We start from the raw sequence: 25,574 nt of genomic DNA on the forward strand, positions 1-25,574 counted from the left end.
TGAGAGGCCTCCCAAGAGGCCTTCGCCTCAGCTCACAGGCGGTAGTAGAGTGATCAGAGCACAGGTTTAGGAATTCTCAGAAATGGGTTTGAATCCTGCCTCTGCCACTGTTTAATAAGAACTCAGGCAAAACTTACCTCTCCGAGCCTCGCTTTCCTCATCTGTAAAATGGAATTAGTAACTGTGTGTTCATGAAGTTGTTATGAGGGTTAACTCAGATTCAGAAGAAATATTTTAAGCATTTAACATGCGTATGCCACTTAACTGAATGTTATTACAATTAAAAATAAATAGCTGGGCATGGTGGCACACACCTGCAATCCAACACTCAGGATGCTGAGACAGGACAGTCCCTGTGTTTGAGGCCAGCTGTGAGTTCAAGGCCATCCTAACTACATAGGAAGACCCTGTCTTAAAAAACCCAACAATAAATGAATAAATAACTTGTAATTCTTAGAGTTTTTGTTTGGACTTTCTGATGAACCCAGCATCTCATTCATTTAAGTAATAGTGACTGGGGCTGGGGATTTAGCTCAGCAGCACAGCGCCTGCCTGGCAAGCTCGAGGTCATGAGTTCGATTCCCGGTACCGGGAAAAAAAAAAAAAAAAACAAGTAATAGTGACTATTAAATGGGAAAAGCGGTACTAAATGATGGTAGCAAGCGTCTGGAGTTTTGTGAATAAAAATAATGTCAAACATGTATCATCTGCCAGCTTCCAAGCTAAACAGTTTACATTCCTATAAGATAGCAAGCTGCTGCTAGTCATAATAGGAAGAACCAAACTAGTTAGTTACCTCGTCCCAGGTTATGCTGGAATTTTCTTAATCCGCTGCTAGGCACTTGAAGTTATGCATGAATGGCTGCTAAGCCCTTGGGAAGACACCACATTTTACATGGTGCTCCTGGATTTGGCCCCAAAGCCTCCTGTCTCCCGATGTCCACTCTTATGTTGTTCTGGCTCTGGCTTATGCTGCTTTTTATGAAACTTGGTTAATAGAATCAGCAGAAATCTCAGACTCTTGACCACACTTACGCCATATTTTCCATAGTTACCCAAAAGCTACTTCCTCTCCAGCTGAAAAAAACAGTTTTGGACCCATAGCTGTATTTGTCAAGGCATTGAGTTGTAAGCAACAGAATCCAAACTTGGGCTGGCTTAATAAACAAGACAAGTTTACGGGCTCACGTTACAGACACACCTGGGATAGCTCCAGTTGCAGCACTGCTGGGTGCAGGTGCTCCCTGTCTGCTCTTTCTCTGTGGCTCACCCTTGTTGTCTTTGGTCTGGCTTCCTTCCTGGGCAAGCTATCTCTCGGTGCTGCTGTCTCTGAATGGCCAGCCTCGGTCCTGCCAATTCAGCCAGCCCTGTGGAAAGACTTGCCCGCTCCCAGGGCTCCAGCAGGAGTCCCAGGCTGTACGCTTCATGGCTGAGCTGGAATTGTGTGCTCCTCCCTGAAACCCATCACTTGGGGCGCGACTGGGTTGCATCCAGCTTCTTGTGTCTGGAGATGAGGGGACATCTCTGGAAGTAACATGGAGCACAGAGTGGGGAAGGAGCAGTTGCAAAAGGGAATTCAGGGTATGCTACTGGGAATAATCGTGTGGCAGGCAAAACTAGCACTTTCCCTGGATCAGCTCAGTTAGAGCTGTAAGCAGCATGTTCCAAAGAGCAGTTGACAAAATGGGAGGCAAACAGAACATTTTTTTTCTTTAATCTCCGTAGTTCAACCTAAAATGCCATAAGTACATGGTCAGAAGGGTCTTTGCATAAAATAGATTTTGACGGGTCACGAATACTCACGCGTACTCACAAGCCCCACTGATCTACCTCCAGACGGTCTATTGTGATGCTCAGAGAAGTCAGCCGTGTTCCTGTGAGCATTTATTAGCCTGTATGTGAATAGAGACCCGCTCCCTACAATGGTGAACTGCTTCTGTTGCGGTTCCCCCTGACAGATGTCTATTCAGGGTGCGCAGGGCTCACCAAATCTCCCTGGGTGGGAGGAACAAGTAGAGTTTAAAAATAAGACAGCTAGGTGTGGTGGCACACGCCTCCAGTCCCACCACTCTGGGAGGCTGAGGCAGCAGGATCACAGGTTCAAACCCAGCCTGGTGCCTCTATTCCCCCTCGATCACAAAAAAAAGAAAAAAGGAAAAAACTTAAAATTTTTTTCTTTAAATTTACAAAAACACATAAAAGTGACTTAAATCCCTGGGCATCCGTAATTCTACTGTAGTTTTAAAGCACTGCAGTTTTTAAATACAGCTAAGAACGAGAGCCAAACAGCTGGCTTCCAGTCTTCTGTGCTGCAAATCACATCCAGCTGCAGAGGCCCGCTCCCCTTGTGAGCCAGGGGTTCCCAGCAAGAGTCATCTTTTCTCAGCTCCTGTGTGCCCCCACGAAATACTGCCGGGAACGCCTGCCCGAGGAGGGCTGTCCCTCAGATCCCAGGGGGAGCCACGGGGCTGCTTCATGACACTCGGACTGCTCAGACCTGCACTTTCTTTGTTTTGTTTTGGGCAGTACTAGAATTAAACCCAGGACCTTCTGTATGTTAGGCAAATGTACCAGGACTGAGCTGCATCCCCAGCCCTTTTTATTTTTTATTTTGAGGTAGGATCTTGTTAAGTTACCTGTGCAGATCTCAAACCTATGATCTTTCTGCCTCAGCCTCCCCAGTAGTTGGGATTATAAGATGTTGTGACTTGCATCCAGAGCCTCATGTGGTCATACATGGGACTTTTTCAGAGGTGACTGAATCTAAAGTGTATGGTTACTAAATTAGTCCCCTGATTGGTTTGGCACTGCCCTAATCCAGCCTAGATAGAATATAAGAAAGGGCAGAAAGAAACTGCTAGAGTCTGTTGTTGGTTCCCTTGCTTGCTCTGATGCCTTCTGCCCACCATGAACTGTTTCTCCTCCGAGATGCCTGTCTGCTGTGCCCCGCTTCCTTGGAGCCAGCCAGTTATGGACTGAAACTTCTACAAACTGTGAGCTAAATAAATTTTTTCTCCTTATCTTGGGCTATTGGGTATTTTGTCTTAGGAACAAGAAAAATACCTAAGACACAGACCTATGCCACTGGCCAGACTTGTACCTCTTAGAGGCCTTTGGTGAAAAATACCAAACCGTCAGAATTAATAGTTCACTCTGTTCCAGACATCGACAGGTTAAAGTTTGAAAAACTGTTGGATAGTGGCCCATGGCATGTGGGTAGGATTTATGATCAGCTGTACACTGGTACCAACAGTGTGCAGAGCCCAGGGGGCAAAGCTGCAAATGCTTGCTGGAGAAGCCTCACTTATCTTGGGCTCCTTACACCTGCACAGCCAGGCAGGGTGGGCTCCTGCTAATTAGACCCAGTCTCTCCATTTCTGCTGTGGGGGAAATAGTTTATCTTGGCAGTTCAGGGCCTCTCAGTCCCTTCTCCAGTAAGTTTTATTTTTTATAAAAGTTTGTAAAATCAGAGTACTTGCTTGGACTTGGGGTCCCCTGCCTGTCTCCCGGAAGTGACCTGTTGTAGGATAAGAAGCTTACTGCTGTCTTGGCTTCCTGAAAGGGGCATCCATGTGGTGTGCCAGCCGTTGACCTTGGTGGTCTTCACTGGCTGTCACGCCCCTGCTTGTGTCCCCAGCATTGCATGGTGGCAGCCTCTGCTGGAGAGGGCTTCAAGAAGCCCAGCGGCTCTGTGCGTTAGATTCTGAGCTCTGTCGTTCAGTCCTCCTCCTGTGGTATTCTCCCAACAGCATGGCTTTAGGCTCAGAAATACATAGTCCTACATGTGGAAGGCTGGAAATGATCAAGGCATTCCCTGGATCATGATTCCTTCCAGCCAGTTGGGTGGAATGTGTATGTGGGGACTTTCTCAGAGGGGGTTAGAGAAGATCTAGGCATGTTGTGGGCAAGTCAGGCAACAGATTTCCCATGCCAGTCTGCAACAGGAGTGTAAAGAGCTCCAGGCAGTACATAAAAACCTCTCTGTCTGTACGGGTGCTCCTCTATTTACTGAGATTACATACTAATAAACAGAAGTTGATGTAAACTGAAATGCGTGTAATACACCTATCAAACAGCCTACCTTAGCCACACAGCGCACTGAAGAATATCAGTTGTTTCCCGTGGTGATCTTGGCCCAGCACCAAGAGAGAGAATTCTACTAAATATTGCTAGCCCAGGAAATGTAACGGATTCAAAATACGGTTTTTGCTTCACGCCATTGTAAAGGCAAATCTAAGAACCATCATTATAAGCCAGGGGCCATCTGGACTTCAAACACAATCTCTTTTTCTACCCCTCAGGTCTTGGTAAGGAGCTCTGGCAAAGCAAGGGTATAAACTGAAGGACTTCACATTTCTAAAATGCTATTTTGAAACCTAAAACTTGTAGGGCGGCACCTGATTTGTCATAAACTGTGTCTGACCTCCCTGAGGCAGTGCATATGGAAGGAAGGGCCGGGGAGTGCAAGGATTAGAAAAACACACTGTGAAAGGTTTCCCCTGCTTTTAGTTCAAGGCTTGGCTCTTTTTTCACATATTGTGTCCTTTTGTGCACAAAACGGAAGAAGGCATTTGGAAGCCAGTTTTAATCTGGTCACACACTGTCACACAAGGTGTCCTTAGGCAAATCACCTGCCCTTTAACTAAGCTCCTTCTGAAACATGACCAGTTTGAATTCAGGGGCCCTAGAAATCACCCAAAATGCAAAGATGAAAAGAATCTAATCTCAGGATAGCTCAGCCACAAAGCATTATGTCCTGTTCAGGTGTTAGTGGCTGCTGGATCATCTGTTATTTCTCCCACAAAGAACTGGGCAGAGGCAGACACACGCTGACTTTGGGGTGAGCTAACCTGGGCCTGGAATGGGTCTTCAAAGAACTAGCAGTGTGGTTAGAGGATCGCTAAGATTGCGTCTTAGCTCCTTTCCCCTTGCTGAGACAAAATACCCAGCACCCACAGGTTACAGGAGGAGAGGCTTATTTCAGCTCACAGTTTGTAGAAGTTTAGTTCATAGTCGGCCGGCTCCAAGGCAGGGTGGCACGGCAGAGGGGCGTCGCAGGGGAGGAACAGTCCCTCGAAAGACAAGTAGGAAGGCACAGACAGCAGGCCTGCCTTCTTTCTGTCCCTTTTATCCCACCCAGGCTTACCAGCCTTTTGGTTGGTGCTACCCACACTGGGATGGGGCTTCCATTATCCACACCCTTAATCCCAGTATCACACACACCCTAATCCATATTCACACACCCACGATCCATCCACCTCTGAAAAGCCCCACCTAGGAGCAAGTGCATTGTGCTTTGGTAGGGACATCTAGATACAAGCCATAGCATTGTCCCATTCTAATCCTGTGAGTCTGATTTAATTGTCTTTTATCAAAGTATTCAAGAGGCAGACATTCATTGTGTTAAACAATGTACATTTAGAGTCCAGATTTTGCCTCTGTACTGCCTTCAGAGTTTTTGAGACAGGTAGGAGGGGGACTATCACAGGACTAAGACATCATCAGACATTGCTCTTGCTGGACTGAGAATCTAAGGGGTCCAATGTCTTGTCCATCATTTTGTGTTTGAAGTCCACCAGGCCTGCAGGGGCTTTCTCACAGATCCGTGAGGCTGGGGTTGTGCAGGTGAGTGATAGGCAGATAGGCTTGCTTCCTAGCCACCACAGGGCTTGAATGACAAAGTGTGCCTACAGGGGTGACAGGCGCACACACACTTCCCATTTCAGAACCTTTCCACACGCACACACCCATACCAGGACCAGGCAGTAAAATCTCACATCCAAGCTCTATAGTAACTTTAGGGCATCCAAATCACAAGGATTCAGTGAGAGGTTGGGAGCAAGTGGTGATGGGGTGGCATGGCGTTCAGGCAGGATGAGTCTCTCAAAGCCCAGCAAGCATTTGATTCATCCAGAATGTCTACGGGTGGAACAGTATTTCTGGCAAACAGGAGGCTTTTGATTTCTTAAATTTTTTTTGTTATTTTTGAGACAGGGTCTTACTATGTAGTTCAGGCTGGCCTCAGACTCAGGGCAGCCCCCCTGCCTCAGCCTCCTGAGTGCTAGGGCTACAGGCATGCGCCAACATGCCTGGCTGATTGCTTGATCTTTGAGTCCAGTTCTAACTGAAATGATTTCTGCAGGAGATGCGTGCAGGGATGGTCTCATGCCTCTTTTGTCACACGTGTTGGTGGCTCTGCACATGAAGGTAGAGGAAGATGGAAGAAAAGCGACCATTCATGTTTTGTGACTGCAAGTGCCCGATCTTTCTGGCGGGGACAAAGACCAGATGGTCCTGGACCACGGGGCACCTGAGACCCGGGGTCTGGGTAGCCCTGTGTGGGTCGAGCACGCCAACAGTCTCCTTGGCGAGGATCCTTTCTTGGACTCTGATCTTTGCCCCTGTTTATGATCTTCTCCCTCTTCCTGCACCGTATAAAAATGGTCCCCCTTGGGGCCACCCTGCCACTCCCGGCAGTGCTGTCTCCGCGCGGAAGGAAGCGTTCTGTCTGCTCTCCTGAGGGCCCTTTCCCTCCCACATGCGGGAAAAGCAGGAGAGGAGAGGTGTAGGAGTGAGAGAGCAGATGTACGTTCAGGATTTTTACTTTCTAACAATTTGAGAAGGAAGCAGAGTGGCTCTTCCCCTTGGCTTGGAGCTTGGACCCCTCCGGAGGGCCCTGTGATCTCAGTGGACTGAGGCTCCCATTTGTGGGACAGTTTAAAAGCAGATGCGCTGCTGTTTTCAGGAACATTTTTTAAAAAGATTAACACAATTTTTAAACACAGTCTCATCAAAGAAATTTGTACTGGTTTTTAAAAAGTCAAGAAATACAGGGAGAATTTACAGCAAGTAGAAGTGCCTCTGTCCCCTCCCCTGTGGATGATTACTGTTTCCGTTTTACATGTAGTAGTCCGGGCTTTTCTCTGGGTCATTAGTCTTTGCTTTCCTTTACTATTCCGTTTTTGTGGTACTGGGGATGGAACCCAGGGCTTTTGCACTGAGCAACATCCCTAGACCTTTTTGTTTTGTGTTTTGAGACAGGCTTTCACTAAGTCACTTAACTGAGCAGACTGAGCTCAAACTGCATTCTTTCTGCCTCAGCCTCCCCAATGCTGGGATTACACCTGGCTTCATTAGTGTTACTTTTTCTTTTTTGTTTTTTTGAGACAGGGTCTCGCTATGCAGTTCAGGCTGGCCTGGAGCTCACTTTGTAGCCCAGGCTGGTCTCAAACTTGCAATGATCCTCCTGCCTCAGCCTCCCGAGTGTTGAGATTACAGGTGTGTGCCACCATGCCTGGCTCATTAGTGTTTCTTATAAACTGTTTACTTCCATCCTTTTGTAAAATTGGATTATTAATTTAATTAGAAAGTATCCTTTTTGTAGTATAGAATTTATTCTTTTATTATATGTTCAATTTCTTATATTCATAATTTTGGTTCTTAATTTTTTCTTGTATATATATTTTTGTCATGTAGAAGTTTAACATTTTTATATATTCAAAACTGTCCTTCAAATAGGATTTTGGCTTTGATTTCATGTTTAGAAAGTTTCCATTCCAGGATAGAAAGATTCTAAAAATATTTACCTATGTGGTTTTATTTTTTACATTTACATATATAGCCATTTGGAATTAGTTTAAGTGAAAAGTATAAGGTAGAGATGGATCCAGATTTAATTTCTTTAACCTGATGTCTCATCATTTATGGAATTTAACATTTTTTGCTTTGTTGATTTGAAATACACCATTTACTATATATTAAATCCCTATAGATTCTTAAGTTTATATTCAGACTTCTGTATTCCACCAGTTTGTCTTTTCATGTGCTGGTATCACAATCTTATTATAAGCTTTAATAAGACATTTAATTTTTAATTTTTATTTTTGAGACAGGGTCTTGCTATGTAGTTCAGGGTCTTGCTATGTAGTTCGAATTCACAGTGATCCTCTGCCTCAGCCTCCCTATTGCTGGGATTACAGACATGCACCACCATGCTGGACTAATTAATGCTTTCTTTTGAGGGGGGTACCAGGAATCGAACTCAGGACCTTGCACTTGCCAGGCAGGTACTTATGCCGCTGAGCTATATCCTTGGCCCCTAATAAATACACTTTCAAAACTGGCATTGCAAGTGCTCATTTATTTTTTGTTATTTTGCAAAATTTTCTTGGCAAGTTGAGCATGTTTATTCCAAATGAACTTCAGAAATAATTTTGTCAAGTTGAAGGAGAAGAAATTCCTATTGTGCATTAATTTCATAGACAGACTTGCACAGAACATTCACACTGTTGAGTCCTGCCATCCAAGAGTATGGGGAGTGTTCCATTTCTTCGTTTTCTTTATGTCAAGATTTTAAGGTTCTCTTCCTGAAGGTGCTACACTTTCATCCTCAGCCGTATCCTAGCTGGTGGTGGTTTTTAGCTTGTAGAAAACCATTGCTGTTTTGTATGTTTTCACCAGTGAATGTGCTTTTAACTTATACAGGCTTTGTCTGTTATTTATCTTATATATCTTCTGCTTAGCATTTACTTCTTATTTTGCTGTCTAATTACACTGACTACCATTTCTGGACAGTTTTCAGTTGTAGTAGTTTTGGGTGTCTGTGCTTTGGGTTTGACTTTTATAGGATCACTCTCTTTATTTTACTATTGACCCAGCTGAGGAAAGGTTTCAGACCTGTTATTTTTTTATCTTGTTAAGGAATTCTTCCTCTTGTTTGTTTTTGAGACAAGGTCTGGCTGGCCTTGAACTCATTATGTAACCTAGGCTGGCTTTGAACTTGAAGCTCTCCTCCTTTTTTTTTTTTTTTTTTTTTTTTTTTTGAGACAGGGTCTCACTATGTAGTTCAGGCTGGGCTTGAACTCCTTTTGTAGCCCAGGCTGGCCTTGAACTTACAGCAGTCCTCCTGCCTCAGCCTCCCGAGTGCTGGGATTACAGGCATGAGCCACCATGCCCGGTGAAGCTCTCCTCCTGCCTCAGCCTCCTGGATGCTGGGACTATAGGTGTGTGTTACCACCTCTGGTTATTCTTCTGTTTTCTTAAAATCTTTACTAGGGATAGATGTTGAATTTTATCAAATACTATTTTGCATCTGTCAAGGCAGAGGTATAAGCATGTGTGTGTGTGCATGTGTGTGTTATTAGCATGTTAAAGTGAGGAATAATGTCAATATAAGTCTCTGATATCAAATTATCCTTTTATTCCTGGAAACCTAGTTGCAGTTTTGTAGTTAAATCTTTATTTTTCCTCAAGAAGCTGCCTTGATTTTGTACATCTGTGGGCAGCTGTGCTTCTTAATTGACACTTTTAAAATTCTCTTCTGCAAAGGAGACCTAATTCCTTAGATTTGTTTTTTACAGGGTAGTTTACTCTGCTAAAAGCAATGGGAGCTTTTGATTTTGTATTTTTAACCTTCCTGCCTCACTTATGCTTAGAGCTTTTTCAGATTTAGCTTTTTCTTTTCCCTGGATATGAGGAAGAGAAGATGGGGAAAGGAGGCATAAAGGAGGCGCTACTGACAAGGAGGCCTCCGGGCCCAGGCCAGAGTCTCAGTAGCAGCCTGTCTGGACTCAGGGAGCCAGCAGAGGGTTGAGTGCATCAGTAACCGAGCCGTGCCCTTGCCGTGTATGGGAGACCTGACCCTGGTGCAGGTCGGGGCTTTCCCAGGGAGGAGCTTCCCTTCGCACTGTCACCTAAGCGCATGTGGGGAGGGAGACCCGGCCCAGCCACCAGCTGTCTTGGTGCAGAGTAGGTCTCCTCTGGCCAGCAGGCCCACTTGGCTTCTCTCGCTACCCACCACAGGCCCAGGAGAATTCTGGAGGCCTGGTCCGGTCGGCAGAGTCTTTTACACATTCTGTGCAATGCTCAGTAGCTTTTTGATCCAGTATCTTTTCTACTGTGAACCAAGTCTGTCAGAGAGAGGTGCTCAGCTTGTTGCTGAAAGGGGCGGGGAGTGATATATAAATAATGAGGAAAACTTGCGCTGTTAACAGCTCTGCTCCAGTATGGCGGAGTTTATCGTGTCATTGCCACTGGGTGTGTTTTCCTGCGAAGGCCAGAAATAAAGCACTGGTACAAGCCTGGTTTTTTCCTTCCCCAGAGGATGGTAACTCGCTTATTAATACTAAGCACAGGCTTAAAGAGTTTCTCATTAATGGTTCTGTGCCCTGTGGTGTGTTTAATATGAAGAACTTTGACCATTCCCCTCAGGACCTCAGCTCTGAGATAAGAGAGGGCCTGACTTGGTTTACCCCCAGGCTTTGGGATAAAAAGACAAGCCACTTTTCCTCCTGCCTGTGCCTCGATACATCTGCTTTCTCCATGCTGTAGTTTCTTAGGTACAAGGCACGCTCTCACTTTTTTCTCAATGATAGCTTGTCAGGCACCTGTCATTGACTGACATGAGGGGATGGATCCCATAGGAGTGTTGTATGGAAACTGTCCACCGGGATAAAGAGACGGAAGAGTTTTCAGAGGGCTGCAAATTCCGGGTCCCCAAGCCGGATCCACCCAGCACACACACCACTGGCCAGCACTGTTTCATGAAGTGTCAAATTTGCATGCCTCTCAATGGAAAAGCACTCTTCCGTTGACCATGGATTCCAACCTGTGATCCAGTGCTCCTGACATTGTGTTTATTTTGTTGTGTATCTGGCTGCTGAAGACATTTGTGTACTTGGTTGGTTGTGGGGGTACTGGCGATTGAACTCAGAGATTTGTGCCTGTTAGGCAAGTTACCCCCAGCCCTGTTTAGTTTTTGAGACAAGATCTTGCTAACTTGCCCAGGCTGGCTTCCAACTTGGAATTCTCTTGCCTCAGTCTCCTGAGCCTCTGGGATTACAGGTGTGTGCCATTGTGCCCAGATGTTTGTTTTTGTAGGACTGGGGATCAAACCCAAGGCCTCACTTGTGGTAGGCATGCACTGTACCACTGAGATATGTATGCCCCAGCCTTCATGAAGATATTTGAATTTATAACCCATGGTGTAAACAAAGTAGAAGTTCAAATTAATGTCAGTGGTTAGATAACTTGCTCTAAAGGGACATACAGTAAATATTTTCACCTTTTTGGTCCATGTAGCCTGTCACAGAGGTTTAACACTGCTGGGGCAGAGAAAAATGGCCACAGGTAGTACATGAAGGAATGAGTGTGGTGCTTCCCATAAAATTTTAAGTATGTGTGCATGAAAATGTAAATTTCATGCAACTTTCTCCTGCCAGGAGATACTCTTCTTTTGTGGCTCATGGCAGGCCATGTGGTCTTTGCTCATGGCAGGCCGGACTGGGCTGGTGAGCTGTAGCTTGCTATCCCCTGGTTTAGATCACTGCCCAAAATCTCCTAGTATTTCCCAAAGGATCTAGAACAATCAAAGTGATCAGAAGTCCTTTACACTAGCAACTTCCTTCCAAGCAGATCTTTGTTCCATGCTTAGAAACTGTTAGAGTTATACAAGTTGTGATCTCGTGAAGACTGCTCTTGTCCCTTCATTTCTCTGGGTTCTGTGGGTGTCCCCCTCTTTTCTCTGAAACATTTCAGAATAAAGATGCCAGGTCAGTGGCAGCATCTGTATTAGATAGAAACAATGGGAACAATCACAAAATGACAAGTAGCTATTCGCAGTCTACGAGTTCCATAGCAGTGGATCCCGGTTACACTTGAAATACCATATATGTAAGCTGTAAGCATGAGTAGGTAACAGTTCTCTACCTATACCTCATTCAGGCTTCATGACACTTTTGCACCACCACTGTCTAGAGCCATTTCCTAGGACAGAGGGAACTGGAGGCCACAGCAAATGGGTCTTCTGAGCATTTTTCCCACAGTAGACACAGACTGCCTCAAGTAAATAACCTCTTCCTCTATGACTCAGTTGAAGGACACAAGAACACGTGCGGCTGAATAAGCTAAACCACAAGACCATGCCTCCAAAAAAACTACCGCCAGTGGGCTTCTGTCTGGAACAGCTTTGGGAAAGCACTGAACTTTGCCTTTTCATTGTTTTTCTCCTCTGCATGTCGTATGGCAAGAAGGAGAGTAGGTGATGTTTTGTCTGATATTTTATTTTTTTGCCACTGATCCCTGTACGAATTCTGTCCCATCATATTTTTATTTATTTATTTATTTTTTTAATTTTAGAAATTAAAGGAGGAAAATACAGACCGACAACATTTTACAAAATAGCATAGAATCAGTACAGACATTACAGAGTTACAAACAGAGTGGTAGGGAATTAACAATGCTTATTGTATTACAAATTGATATCTTCAATGTAGTTTCTCATGAAAACACATATAGACATACAAAGCTAATCAACCAATGCCTCACTGACAGTTTCTTTCAGCAAGGAAATACAGGACAGTAGAACACCCGTGTTAACTATCCTGCATATACATACATACAAACTTTCTCCTTCTTTCCCTTCTCTTTTCCCATATCCCAGTTATCCTTTACCTATGAGTGCTTTCCTATCACTTCTCAATGTCTATCATATCTCCTAGATTAAATTAACTCTTTCAGGCTTTACACTAGAGAAACAATGCAGTGCTTGCACATGTATGTTTGATTTATTTCGCTTATGAGTATGGTCTCTAGTTATGACCATTTGCCATAAAAGCCTTGAGTTTATGTTTCTTTACAGCTGAGTAATATTCCATTATATAAAAGTACCACAATTTTCTTATCCAATCCTCAGTGGATGGACATTTGGGTTGCTTCCACATTTTAGCAATTACAAATTGTGCTGCTATGAACATAGGTGCACATACATCACTGTGATATGATGTTTTTAGATCTTCTGGGAAAATACCAAGCAGGGGGATAGCTGGGTTGAATGGGACCTCTAGGCCTAGTTTTCGGAGGAATCTCCAAACTGATTTCCACAGTGGTTTCACCAGTCTGCATTCCCACCAGCAGTGGAGAAGGGTTCCTATTTCTCCACAGCCTCGCCAGCATTTGTTATTGGTTGATTTCTTAATGCTAGCCATTCTTACTGGGGTAAGGTGGAATCTCAGTGTTGTTTTAATTTGCATTTCTCGAATGACTAATGATGTTGAACATTTTCTCATATATTTATTTGCCATTTGTATCTCCTTGTCTGAGAAGTCCCACATCATATTTTTAATAGAGCATGTTTAGAAGAGCACTTCCCCATGAATACTTCTTTGGGATTAGAAGGGACTTCGCTTCAACGTAATTCTAGAATAGTCCAGAAGTCTTCTCCAGGAACCCAGTAACTTTGGATCACATTTTGGTCCAGATGAGACACACACACACACACACACACACACACACACACACATACACACACATCTCTGTTCATGGCTTCATATCAATGGATGCAATCAACAGCAAATTGAAAATACTTAGAAAAAGTGGACTTCTACTAAACACGTACAGACTTCCCCTTGCCGTCATTCCGTAGCAATGCAGTATGTTTTAAATAGCATTTATAGTGTATTAGGTGCAGTCAGTGATCCAGATCTCATTTGAAGTATATGAGGAAATGTGTTGGGCCTGGTGGTGCGTGCCTGTAACCTAGCACTCTGTAGGCCAAGACAGAAGGGTTGCTGCAAGTTAGTTCCAGGGCAGCCTGTGCTACACAGTGAGTTTATAGCCAGGGTAGCAGTCGGTACTTACTAGACAAACATTGAATGCAAGCTATACGGATATGTAAGGATTTATGAGATTGGCTTACAATGGCCTCCCCCAGAGTTAGTTGTGGACGCATGCGAAAGGGCTGCATGTGTGCCGGAGATCGAAGGGCCCGGTCAAAGGCCTGGAGCTCATGTAGTGTCCATTCAAATCTGAATGAGGAGGCTGAAGGGTCCATGCTGGAAACCGGGAGGTAAAATCCAAGGGGAAGGGGAAGACTGGAGCTCCTCTGAAGAAACAGAAGCAAGACTTCCTTCTTCCTTTCCCTTTTATTCCATTCAGGCGGCAAGCCTATTGGTTGGTACCACTCACACCCAGGAGGGTCTTCTGTCGTCAGTAAATCCCTGCAGCCACACCCAGAGCTCTGCCGAGCCAATCTAGTTGGGTGTTTCTTACTAAGTTGGCACAGTCAGTTAACTACCACAGCCAGCCTGGAATCCATTAGCAACACCCTGTCTCGGGGGGAAGAAAGATGTGCTTAGATTGCGTGCAAATCTGCGACACCATTTTGTATACAGGCTCTGAGCAGCCACAGTTTTGTGACTAAGTCAGGGACGTCCTGTAACCAATCCCCTTCGGATGCTGAGGGATGACTGCATACAGGTTTGGGCATTTATTAATTGCTCAGCAGCATGAGTAGGCAAAAGTCATATGTGACATTGTCCTTGCTGCAAGAAGCTGAGCCTCGCTGGGTTGTGATAATCTGCATGTCACCTTTTGCTCGGTGGTCTGCTAAAGTGGATAAAAATGCTACTCAACCAATACAGGTTGCAGAAGTATAGTTTTCAACTTCATGTCTTCGTGGAGTTTTAGGTGCAAGCTCTCTGGCTGTTGTTCCTTTTGGGCCCCCGCAGGAGTGCTGTCCACGTTGGCCCCTGGCGCTCATCCTCTCTGGGCAGAGCTAGCGGTCACTGGCTTGTTCCCGTTTTGTTGCCGTAGTTCTTCAGCACAGAGGATTATAATCTGAAGGATTATCCCTTCAGACCAGGCATGGCGACCCTTTCAGAGATGAGGGCCCAGACTGCAACCCCAGACCCACCTCTTTATCACAAAGGGCCAACACCGCAATTAAACCTGAATACGGAGGTTTTAGTTTAGGAAAAAGCAACCTGTACATGAACATCTTTTGTCTTAAAAGAAAAACAAATAACACGCGCGCCACCACGGGTGGTCTGGTAACTAGGCCTGCATGTAGAGAGCTGGCTGCAGATTAAGTTGCCTCATTGGGTTTCCCCACAAGAACAAGTAGATCGTACAGGGTGTTAGATCGTTGCTGTGCCTAGGGAACGGCACAACATCCAAAACAAAAACGCAGTCATGTATAGATGATCCTAAGATACACGAGTTCAGAGAAACCGGGATGGGGAGGGGAACGCTTTCCAGTGACTCGGATGCACCGTGCTGGACAGCTCCCAGCTCCGCGGCTCCTCTCTAGCTTCCCAGGGAGGCTGGGACGGAGTGAGAAAACGCTCCCTCCTCACACCTACCAAGGCCTGTCTGCGAGTTCTGCGGAAGCCACAGCCCGAGCGTCCTGTGTCTGTGAAGCAGCCACTTGGGGCTGTGCTTGGGAAGGTGTGAGGAGGAGGCAGACGGCCCCAGAGCGGGTAAAGACGGTCACAGGACGTGCGCGTCGGATTCTCTTCTTAAACAGCAAGTGCCGGGCTTTTGCCTGTCTGCGTCCTCGCAGAGAGGGAATGCAGGGTGGCAGGGTCAGGACGGAGCAGGAGGGATTATAGTTACCATACTGTGCTGGCCTGAGCATGTCCTGTGGCAGGGTTTTGCTGCATTCCCAGTAGGCCTCGGGCAAAATAGCGTAGCTCTGAGGAAGGCATAGAATGGGGAGCTATGTGGGAACATGGTCCTCGTGAGGCGGTCAGCAGAGCAGCTAGGAGCGCGGGGCTTGGCGTCCTTGACTGCTTTCTAACACGGTGACCCTGGGCAAGTAATCTAACCCTCCACGCCTCTGTTTTCTCATCTGTGAGATGGAGCAAACCTGTGGGCTGTCCTGTGAGTATCCAGTGAGGTAATACACAGGATCCCTTACACTCTCCACCTATACTTCTGTGCTTACTTTTGTAATAATACTAGTTCTTCTGTTAGGAGAAATATGAAAGAAACTGGGATTGTTTAGCGTGGAGAAGATTGGTCAAGGACATGGCGGCTGTCTTCAGATATCTGAAGGACTCTGACGTGGCCGGGGGAACAAACATTTCTAGTGTTAAGATGATGTGACTTGAAATACGGCCCTTGCACGGAAACAGATTTCACATCAGTAAAAGAATGTGGCAGAGGTGCTCAGGAACATCGAGGCTCTCTCCCAAGGCCCGGGGCTCCCTGCCACTAGACTTTTTGCTGCCAGATGCTAAGTGGCTGCGGCACTCAGAGGTCGAAGGGACATCTCTGTTCCAGGTGGGAAGCTGGTTGGCCCGGGTGCCTCAGTTTTCTCCCATCTGTCTCATCCCAGGAAATGTAGCAACAGGGTTCAGCCTTTGGACCCCTGAGAAAACTCATAAAGCCCGTGATTATACAAAATGAAAACAAAAATTTTTCTGAGGGATCCATTGGGTACCAAATATCAGCTTTACTTCCTTAGAGAAGATGATTCTCATTGTATGAGTTTGCTGAGGCTGCTGTAACAAAGAGCCAGAGACTAAACAGGGTGTGGTGTGTATTCCTGGAATCCCAGCACTCCGAGAGGCTAATGAAGGAAGACTGCAAGTGTGAGCCCACCCTGGGCAGGGTAGTGACTTAGCAAGACCCTGTCTTAATATAAAAGATGGGCTGGGGATATGTTCATTGCAGAGGCCCTGGGTTCAACCCCCAGTTCCACAAAACAAAACAACCCCACCATCTAGGTGGCTCACACAGCAGAGCTGTATCATCTCAAGTTCTGGAGGCTGAAAGTTCAAGGCAGGTGTTGGCTGTTGGTCCCTTCTGAGGCTAATCTCCCTGTGGATGGCTGCCCTCCCGCTGTGTCTCGGAGGTCGGCTAATCTTCACATCTCTTCTTATAAGGACATCAGTCACCAGATAAACGCCCACCTGCAGGATCTTATAAGCCTGAGTCGCCTCTTTCCAGATTGCCTTCAGTGTCCGCCAGGTGTTGGTTCCAGGAGCCCCTCAGATATGAGTCCCTCACACAAAATGCAGCTGTTGTATTTGTATGTAGCTGATGGACTAAATCATCGCTAGATTGTGCATGATACCTATTTCAATATAATTCTGTGTGAACAGTTGTTGTACTGTGTTTGTAGCTAATACAGTCACACCTTGGTACTCAGCTGCTTTGAAACTCATTGAATTTGTTAATCAATGCATTTTGGCATGAAAATTTTGTCCCTGGTACTGGTACTGCTGGTTTGGTACAGCAAGCTCAAGCTAGCACTTGTCCGTGTTGAATGCCCTGTGATTCCCCACCCTTTCCAGCCAAAACAGTTTGTTTGGTACTTGTCATTTTGGGTACACATTGAGCCTTCTAGAACCAATTACGAGGACCCAGGTACCACAGTCATGACAAGAAGTCAGTACGTGTTCAGTACAGAGATGGCGTTTCCTTTGCAAATATGTTCCATCCACAGTTGGTTGGACCCCTGGGTAGGGAGGCCAGCTGTGGTCACATTCTGAGGTGCTGGGGTTAGGGTGGGGGAATGTAACGCTCTTAGGGACTGCCGCCTAGGGCTTGCCTTCAGACACGTTCCTTAAACAGTATCCTGTCTTGATTCCCTTAGGTGAACGGCCCTTTCCCTGCACGTGGCCAGACTGCCTTAAAAAGTTCTCCCGCTCAGATGAGCTGACCCGCCACTACCGGACCCACACTGGGGAAAAGCAGTTCCGCTGTCCACTCTGTGAGAAGCGCTTCATGAGGAGTGACCACCTCACAAAGCACGCCCGGCGTCACACCGAGTTCCACCCCAGCATGATCAAGCGATCGAAAAAGGCACTGGCCAACCCGTTGTGAGGTGCTACCCACAGCAGCCAGGGAAGGACGGACCCCGAAGGACAAAACTTCTCCCAGGAAACAGGCGGACACATGGAAACCAAGCCCCAGAAGAGGCATGCTGGCAGCAGGAGGTCACTGCTCTTTGGCCAATATTCTGATTTTTCCTCTCCCTGCGTTGTTTTTTAAAAAGCACACAGTAGCCTAAGATCAAAGTCAACACTTGGTCCCCTTGCAGAGGCAACTCTCAGAACTGTCTCTGACTGCGGGAGGGAAGGCGAATGCTTTTGGTTGTTTTCTTCTTTATTTTTCTGGGGGGTGGGGGGAAGGGGCAAGGCCAAGACTGGGGTGAGGTTTCCAGTTCACACTGGTGTACATATGTCCGACTGGGTGAGCTGACTTGTGGTATCACACGGTGATCCTGGGCCTTTATGCTTGCTGTCTCAGAATTGTTTTCTTACCTTTTAATGTAATGACGAGTGTGCTTCGGTTTGTTTCTTAGCAAAACCACTCTCTTGAATCACGTTAACTTTTGAGATTAAAAAGAAAAAAACTCCATAGCACAGCTGTCTTTATGCAAGCAAGAGCACATCTACTCCAGCATGATCTGTCACCTAAAGACTTGAAAACAAAAAAGTTACTTATAGTCAATGGGTAAGCAGAGTCCGAATTTATACTAATCAAGACGAACCTTTGAAAGGTTACACTAAGTATGGAACTTTTCAACCTTGCTTTGTATGGATTGTACTTTTTGAACATAAGCTGCACTTTTATTTTCTAATGCAGAGGATGAATAAGTTAAATACATGCTTTGAGGATAGAAGCAGACATTCTGTTTGCACCACGTTATAATCTATTTTACAGTATACACCTTTCCCTAAAAAATCATGGTAGAGATGTGAGGGGAGAATACACATAACACATGCTGAAGGAGGAGGAGGGTAGTGCTTTAAAAAAATAAAAATGAGAACAAACAGAATTTTAACTCTATTAACTTGTCCCAATTTTCCTATCCTTCTAGCTAGCATTGTCTTATAACCATTATGCCACGAAGAGAGGAGCTTTTGACCTGTCCAGTGTTATCTGAATGGGTGCATAACAATTACTAGGTCTTGAAATGCCTCTTTTTTTAGGGAGAAATGGTTTGTCGATATCCTTCCCACGTTCCTATAAATCTTCCACTGTCAGGTGCAAGAGTCATGTAAAAGGAAAGGGAGCTGAAATATGAAAAGAAAAACATCCCTGTATGTAGTGAAATGGCAAAGGAAAATATCACGATGATTTCAAAGGAGACTCTGCAGAATAGGCCCTTTCAGAGATCTTAAGCCAATGAAATACGTATGAATGAAATCACCTCACTGTACCTTTTACATTGGTAGCCTCACCACTATATATCTCGTATCTAGGTGTCTACAAGGCCTAAACCACTACATCCATACTATGCCATTTACTGAAAACTTAATTTTGGCCTTTACACAGCCAGAAAAATGAACTGAGTTTTCAAGTTAAAAACAAAAAACAAACCTCAAACGACAGGAGTCAGCAGTGACCATGGGGTGAAATGTTTACATTTTTTTCTTCAGAAGTAACATTTTCTGGCAATTTTCCCTGATGTTTAAAATAGGGAGCTCCGGTGCACTCTAGTTTATCTCTGTGCTATAAAAAGTGTTGTGTAAACACAGGGTGCCCACCTGGTTGTGAGGTCATTCTCTCACCCGACGCATCTCGTTTCCAGTTTGGAATGGGGGGCTCTTGCAGCAGGCGTAGGTCACGGCTGACTCCGACTTCCAATACAATAGCCATCACTAGCACGGTATTTTTTTGTTTAACCGATGTAGTTGTATTAGTAGTTCTATGGGGAGAACTGCTTTTAACATTAGGGACTGGGAGCAGTCCATGGGCTAAAAAGGAGAGTGTTTTCTCACGAGAAAACATGTCAGGAAAAATAAAGAACACTTTCTACCTCTGTTTCAGATTTTTGAAACGCTTATTTTAAACCAAATTTTAATTTCTGTGTCCAAAATAAGTTTCAAGGACATCTGTTCTTCCATACGAAATAGGTTAGGCTGCCTATTTCTTACTGAGCTCATGGAAAGGCTCTGCTTAGGATACTCTGCACGCTGCCTTTTGGTGAGCAAGTGAGCGAGGAGTTTGGGGTTGCTTAGCAACTTGCTAACTTGTAACAGCTCAGCTTTCCCTCACAGAAAGAATCGCAGGAACAGAGTCAAGTCAGTGAAAGACAATCTTTAGAGTTGCAACAGTAAATCTATATGTGGCTTTTGTCAAGCACTTAGATGGATACAAATGCAGCAACTTGTTTTAAAAAATGCACAATTTACTTCCCAAAAAAGTTGGTAATTGCCTTTCCAAGTTGTTGACAGACACATTTGATATTCTCTTATATGTTACAGTAACGGAACATATAAAATCAAGGCTTTTTATTCTTTGTGATAAATCCTGTTTTACGGTGTCACAAAACAGGAACCAGCATTCGAATTAGATTTGCTACATCAAGGTATGGTTCAAATAGGACTACTAGAGTTCGTTGAACACTAAAACTATGAAACAATTACTTTTTATATTAAAAAGACCATGGATTTAACTTATGAAAATCCAGATGCAGGATAGTAATTTTTGTTTACTTTTTTAACCAAACTGAATTTTTGAAAGACTATTGCAGGTGTTTAAAAAGAAAGAAAAGCTGTTTTATCTAATACTGTAAGTAGTTGTCATATTCTGGAAACTTTAATAGTTTTAGAGTTAAGATATCTCCTCTCCTTGTTAGGGAAGAAGAAAGCCCTTCACCATTGTGGAATGATGCCCTGGCTTTAAGCTCACATCATGCTTCTTTTGAGAATTATATTTGGTAGCTATAATTACAGAAACCAATTAGTTTGTCAGTTTGCAATTAGATGTAGCACAGCACTCATCACTCTGGGTAGATCGGGAGGTCCTTTTGCAGCGGATGAACGGTCTATAACACTGTAAGACACTGATCTTTACAACGGTTGAATCAGTTTTATTTTTGTACAGTATTAGTGACCTAAGTTATTTTGCTGTCCTGTTTTTGTAAATCAAATTATAAAAGAGGATTCTGACAGTAGGTATTTTGTACATATGTATATATGTTGTCCAAATAAAAATAATAAATGATAAAGATTGAGTCGTAGTCATTATGTGTGGTAAAGGAGATTTCATCGTCATGGAGGATACTTCATTAACTTGTGCTCATGGGACTTTTTGAAGAGTGCAAAGTTGATTTTATGTTTCACCTTTCAGCAAATGCGTATTTGTACAGACTAGGTGTTTTTGTGCATTTTACTGGAAACACCTAAAACAAAACGGCAAAGGCTAAACAAAGTGGTTAGTAAAGATAAAACAAAGACCAACAAATATTATTCAGTGGTCCCTAATACAGAAAAGAACATATAGAAAATAATAGAATTTTAAACAGAAGTACTTTAATTTAAAACTGGGTCAAATAGCACATTAGTTATTGGTTGGTAGGTTGGTTGATAGTACTGGAGATTAGCCCCAGAGTCTTTGCACTGAGTTACATCCCCAGCTTTTTTACTTTTGATTTTCAGGTAAGGTCTTGCTAAGCCACTAAGATTCTTGGGCTGGGCTCAGTCTTGCCATCTTCCTGCATCAGCTTCCTAAAGTGCTAGAATCACTGGTATGTAACATCACAACTGGCTCAGAAATGTTACATGAAGAAATACCATTGTCGGGGCTGGGGATTTAGCTCAGCGGCAAAGCACCTGCCTGGCAAGCGCAAGGTCATGAGTTCGGTTCCTGGTACCGGAGAAAAACCAAAAATAAAAATTAAAAAAAATTTAAAAAAAAAAAAAGAAATACCATTGTCTAGTAACACTCCTTAAAAAATAAAGCAAAAATTTTAAAACATGAGATACAGGGTTTTTTCAATACACATATTCTTTTTAAATATCCATGAATATAGAATATAATCAGACTACATTCTGTATCAGCAGGCCATAAAATAACAATGAAGAGATAATTTTTCAAAACTAAAAATACTAGAAGTTAAAATATTTTCTTTGGGCCGGGGATATAGCTCAGTGGCAGAAGTGCCAGCCTGGCAAGCACAAGGTCCTGAGTTTGATTCCTGATACCAAAAAAAATTTTTTTTTCTTACTTCTTAGATCAAACATAAATGCAAATTATACTCAGTTTAAGAAAATAAAAATAGAAAAATGCTATATGGCTTGGGGATAATTCCCTAAAGAATTAGAGAGAAACCCTAGAGAATTAGAAACTCAGAATTTTTCCTATAAACAATAAAAACTCGGAGTCTCATGGGCTTTGTTATACTCTATAAATATGAAAAAAGTGAACCAAGCAAGAAGCCACAAAATGAGCAAAGCTGGGAAGAGCATGAGGGAAAAACAAACAACTCAAAATGGATCAAAGACCTAAATATAAGACTTGAAGCTTTGAAATTATTAGGAGAAACACTTCAAGATACAGGCATAGGGAATGACTTTGTAACTAGGACTCTAATAGGGCAGGAAATACGGTGGTACCTCGGTTCAAGAACATAATTTGTTCTATGATTTTGGACAAGATGTGTTTGTGTGGGAAAGGTAACTATGGTCCAGTTTGTCATCTGATGCGGAGTTTGCAAACAAGCACAAAATTGTGCTAAATACTTCTGTTTTGGAACCAAATTGTTTGCAACAAAAGTGTTTGTGAACTGACCACTGTAATAGCAAGAACTGACAAATGGAGTTGGAGCAAATTAAAAAGCTTCTGCACAGCAAAGGAAACAATTCACAGATTGAAGAGGCAGCCCGCAGAAAGAGTGAAGATCTTTACAAGCTATTTTTACAAGAGAGGATTAATGTACAAAATATATAAAGATATAGAGATCTATCTATCTGTCTATCTGTCATCTCTCTGTGTCATCTCTCTATCCCTCAGCCATAAAGAAAAATAAAATCATATCATATGCAGGGAATGGAACTCCAGACTATGATGTTAAGTAAAATAAGTCAGACACAGAGAGTTAAATATTGCCTGGTTTCTTTTGTATAAGAAACCCAAAATATAAATTGAAAACAGAGATGGTGAGAAATAAAAAAAGCAGATTTGTTAGAGATTGGAAAGGAGACCAAGGGAAGAAGGGAGGAAGATTTCCAGGGATCAAAAATGATCAAGATATACTATATGCCCCAAAACAAATGTAACTATGATATGTAGCAAACATACACTAATAAAAATTTTTAAAAGTATAATAATTATAATTGTATAAAAAATGTTCAACATTTTTGGTCATCAGGAAAATGCAAATCAAAACTGCACTGAGATATTATTTCACTCTAGCTAGAATAGCTGTCAAGGAAACAAAAGCACTAAGTGCTGGTGAAGATGCAGGAGAAGGAGTAATTACACATGATATAAATTAGTACAGCCACTTTGGATACCAGTACAGAGGCTCCTCAAAGCATGAAAAGTAGAACTACCATATGATGCAGCCACATTACTCCTTGGTATATATACCAGAAGGAATCAAAAGCCAGCTTACTAGAGAGATACCTGCACATCCATGCTTATCACAGCCAAATTATGGAATCAGCCTAGGTGCCCGTCAACAGATGAATGCATAGAGCAAATGTGCTATATATGAAGAACAAAATCTTGTCATTTGCAGGAAGGTGGGTAGAACCAAAGATCACCATGGTAAGTCACACTCAGAAAGGCGAGTATCGTATTGTTTTTCCTTATATGTAGAACCTAGGTGAAGAAAAAAACAACCCAGCAACATCAAAGTAGAGGGTTACTAAAGAATAATATTAGAGAGTAAGTGGGGAGGATGAGGAAGGGTAACGGAACATGGATATGATCAACATGTTATATGTTTATATGAAAATCCTACAATAAAACTCATTATTCAGTGTAATTAATATGCACTCATACAAATGGGATTGACCTACTAGCCCAAGAAGTAGATATTTGAGAAACCCAATGCACCTGACACAGCGGCCTGTGTCTGTAATCTCAGCTATTCAGGAATCTGAGGCAAAAGGCTTGAAAGTTGGAGGCCAACCTGAACAGTTTAGCAAGATCCTAACTCAAAATAATTTTTGTTTTCAAAGGCTGGGATGTACTACAGCACTTCCCTAGCATGCATGAGGTCCTGGGTTCAATCCCCAGTACTAAAAGGAAAAACAAAAAGACTAACATAAAATAGACACACTTTTGGCAAAGCCAAAAACCAATAAAAACTGGGTGTGGTGGTGCATGCCTGTAATTCCAGTACTGAAGAGACTGAGGCCAGAGGATTACCATAAATTTGAGGCCAGCCTGGGCTACATAGTGAATTCAAGGCCAGCCTTAACTACACCGTGAAATCCTGTCTCAAAAAAACAAGACAAAACACCACCACAACAAAAGAAGAAAATCTAAACACATAATATAATGAAGAGAGATAAAACCATTGAGAGAATAAGCTAATAAAGTTAGAGACCTTGATAAATGGCTTCTCTAGGAGGAGAAGAACAATTTTGATGGAGTCTTACTTACTTTCTCATTTCTGGGACAAAATATCTGACACCCACAAGTTAAAGTTTAGCTCATAGTTTATAGAGGTTTCAGTCCAGTCAGCTGGCTCCAAGGCAGGGCAGAATGGCAGAAGAGAAACAGTCCATGGCAGGGAGGCAGGAAAAAACAAGCGGCAACCTTCCTTCGTCTTTCATTCCTTTTTCATTCCATCCAGGCAACAAGCCTATTGGTTGGTGTCATTCACATCCAGCACGGGTCTTCTGTCTTCAGTAAATCTATCCAGCCACACCCAGAATTATGCTAATCCAGCTAGGGAAGTAATCCAGTTATCACACACCCTTAATCCATATTCACATACCCTAGATCCTGCCACCTGGATCTAGGTGAAAAGCCCCACCTAGGAGTGCATGAGGCTTTGGAGGGACGTCTGTACATAAGCCATAACAGATGTGTTGGAACGGGTGTGTAGACAAAAAGCCTATTTTTTTAAAAAAAAAGGTGACAAATATCAAAGAACCCAGAAAAATTTGTAAGTTTGGTATGTGTTTTATTTATTCATTTAGTGGTACTGAAGAGCAAAACCAGCACCCTCACACTGAGCTACATCCTCAGCCCTTCTTTTTTATTTTGAGATAGAATCTTGCTAAATTGCTTAGGTGGGGCTTGAACTTTCAATCTTCCTGTCTCAAACTCCCAGAGTGCTAGAATTACAGGTATGCACCACCACATACAGCTCAAAACATTGGCTAAGACTTTGACAGAACTTTAAAGGAATAAATAAGTCTGGGGATGTAACTTGATGAGAAGGTCCTCGGTTCAACTCCCAGTAAATACACATCCACACACACCCCTAGCATTTAGGATTAAAGTTGGAGGTCTCCATTTAAAACAATTATCGTTTAAGCTTTGCTTTTGGGGAGAGTGTTTTGTATTCATCAGGACTGCCATGGAACACTTCTTTTTGTCATCAGCGTCCCTTGTTTTATAGTGATAGATCAACAAACATTTGCAAAGATGCTAAATTAAGCAGAATCTGTGCTCCTTCTGTAACGTAAGGCTTCCTAAGAAGTGAACCCTCTTATCTGTAGTAGGAATCTACAGAAGAAAACATTTTTAGCTAATAAGGAGCTAAAAAGGCATCCTGAGACTCTGAGAGCAAGTACTCTGCTTACTGCTGCACAGGCAATGCCAGGAACAGGGACAGTGGGTCCCATGGGTAGAGTCTCTCTACAAAGATTTTGTTCTCCTTTCTCCTCTGGTAATTTTATTTTGCTGGAGACTCAGCCACCTGGCTTGAGTTGGCTTCATGGATCAGGTTTACTTTGAGCTTAAATAATTGGAGGGAAAATCCCGCATGGCAGCCATTCCATTATGCTTTTCCTATAAAAGTAAAAACCTTTTCTAAATGCAACTGACACTAAGGAACAAGCTATAAAGGGCCAGAACCACAGAAGTACAAGAGGTCC

At 43.4% G+C, this 25,574-nt stretch overlaps 1 protein-coding gene across 1 annotated transcript in view; it reads left to right on the forward strand.

Moving 5' to 3' along the window:
• Klf9 (Kruppel-like factor 9) overlaps window positions 1-20,745 on the forward strand; it is a 31,254-nt gene extending 10,509 nt beyond the window's left edge. The window contains exon 2 of the mRNA XM_005388555.2: window positions 17,378-20,745. Within this exon, the coding sequence (XP_005388612.1) occupies window positions 17,378-17,607 (230 nt within the window). The 3' untranslated portion in view covers window positions 17,608-20,745. The remainder of the gene's footprint in view (window positions 1-17,377) is intronic.
• The last annotated feature ends 4,829 nt before the right edge of the window (window positions 20,746-25,574 follow it).

The sequence above is a fragment of the Chinchilla lanigera genome, unplaced genomic scaffold, assembly GCF_000276665.1.
Source record: "Chinchilla lanigera isolate Chin_1 unplaced genomic scaffold, ChiLan1.0 scaffold00033, whole genome shotgun sequence".
Lineage (NCBI taxonomy): Eukaryota > Metazoa > Chordata > Mammalia > Rodentia > Chinchillidae > Chinchilla > Chinchilla lanigera.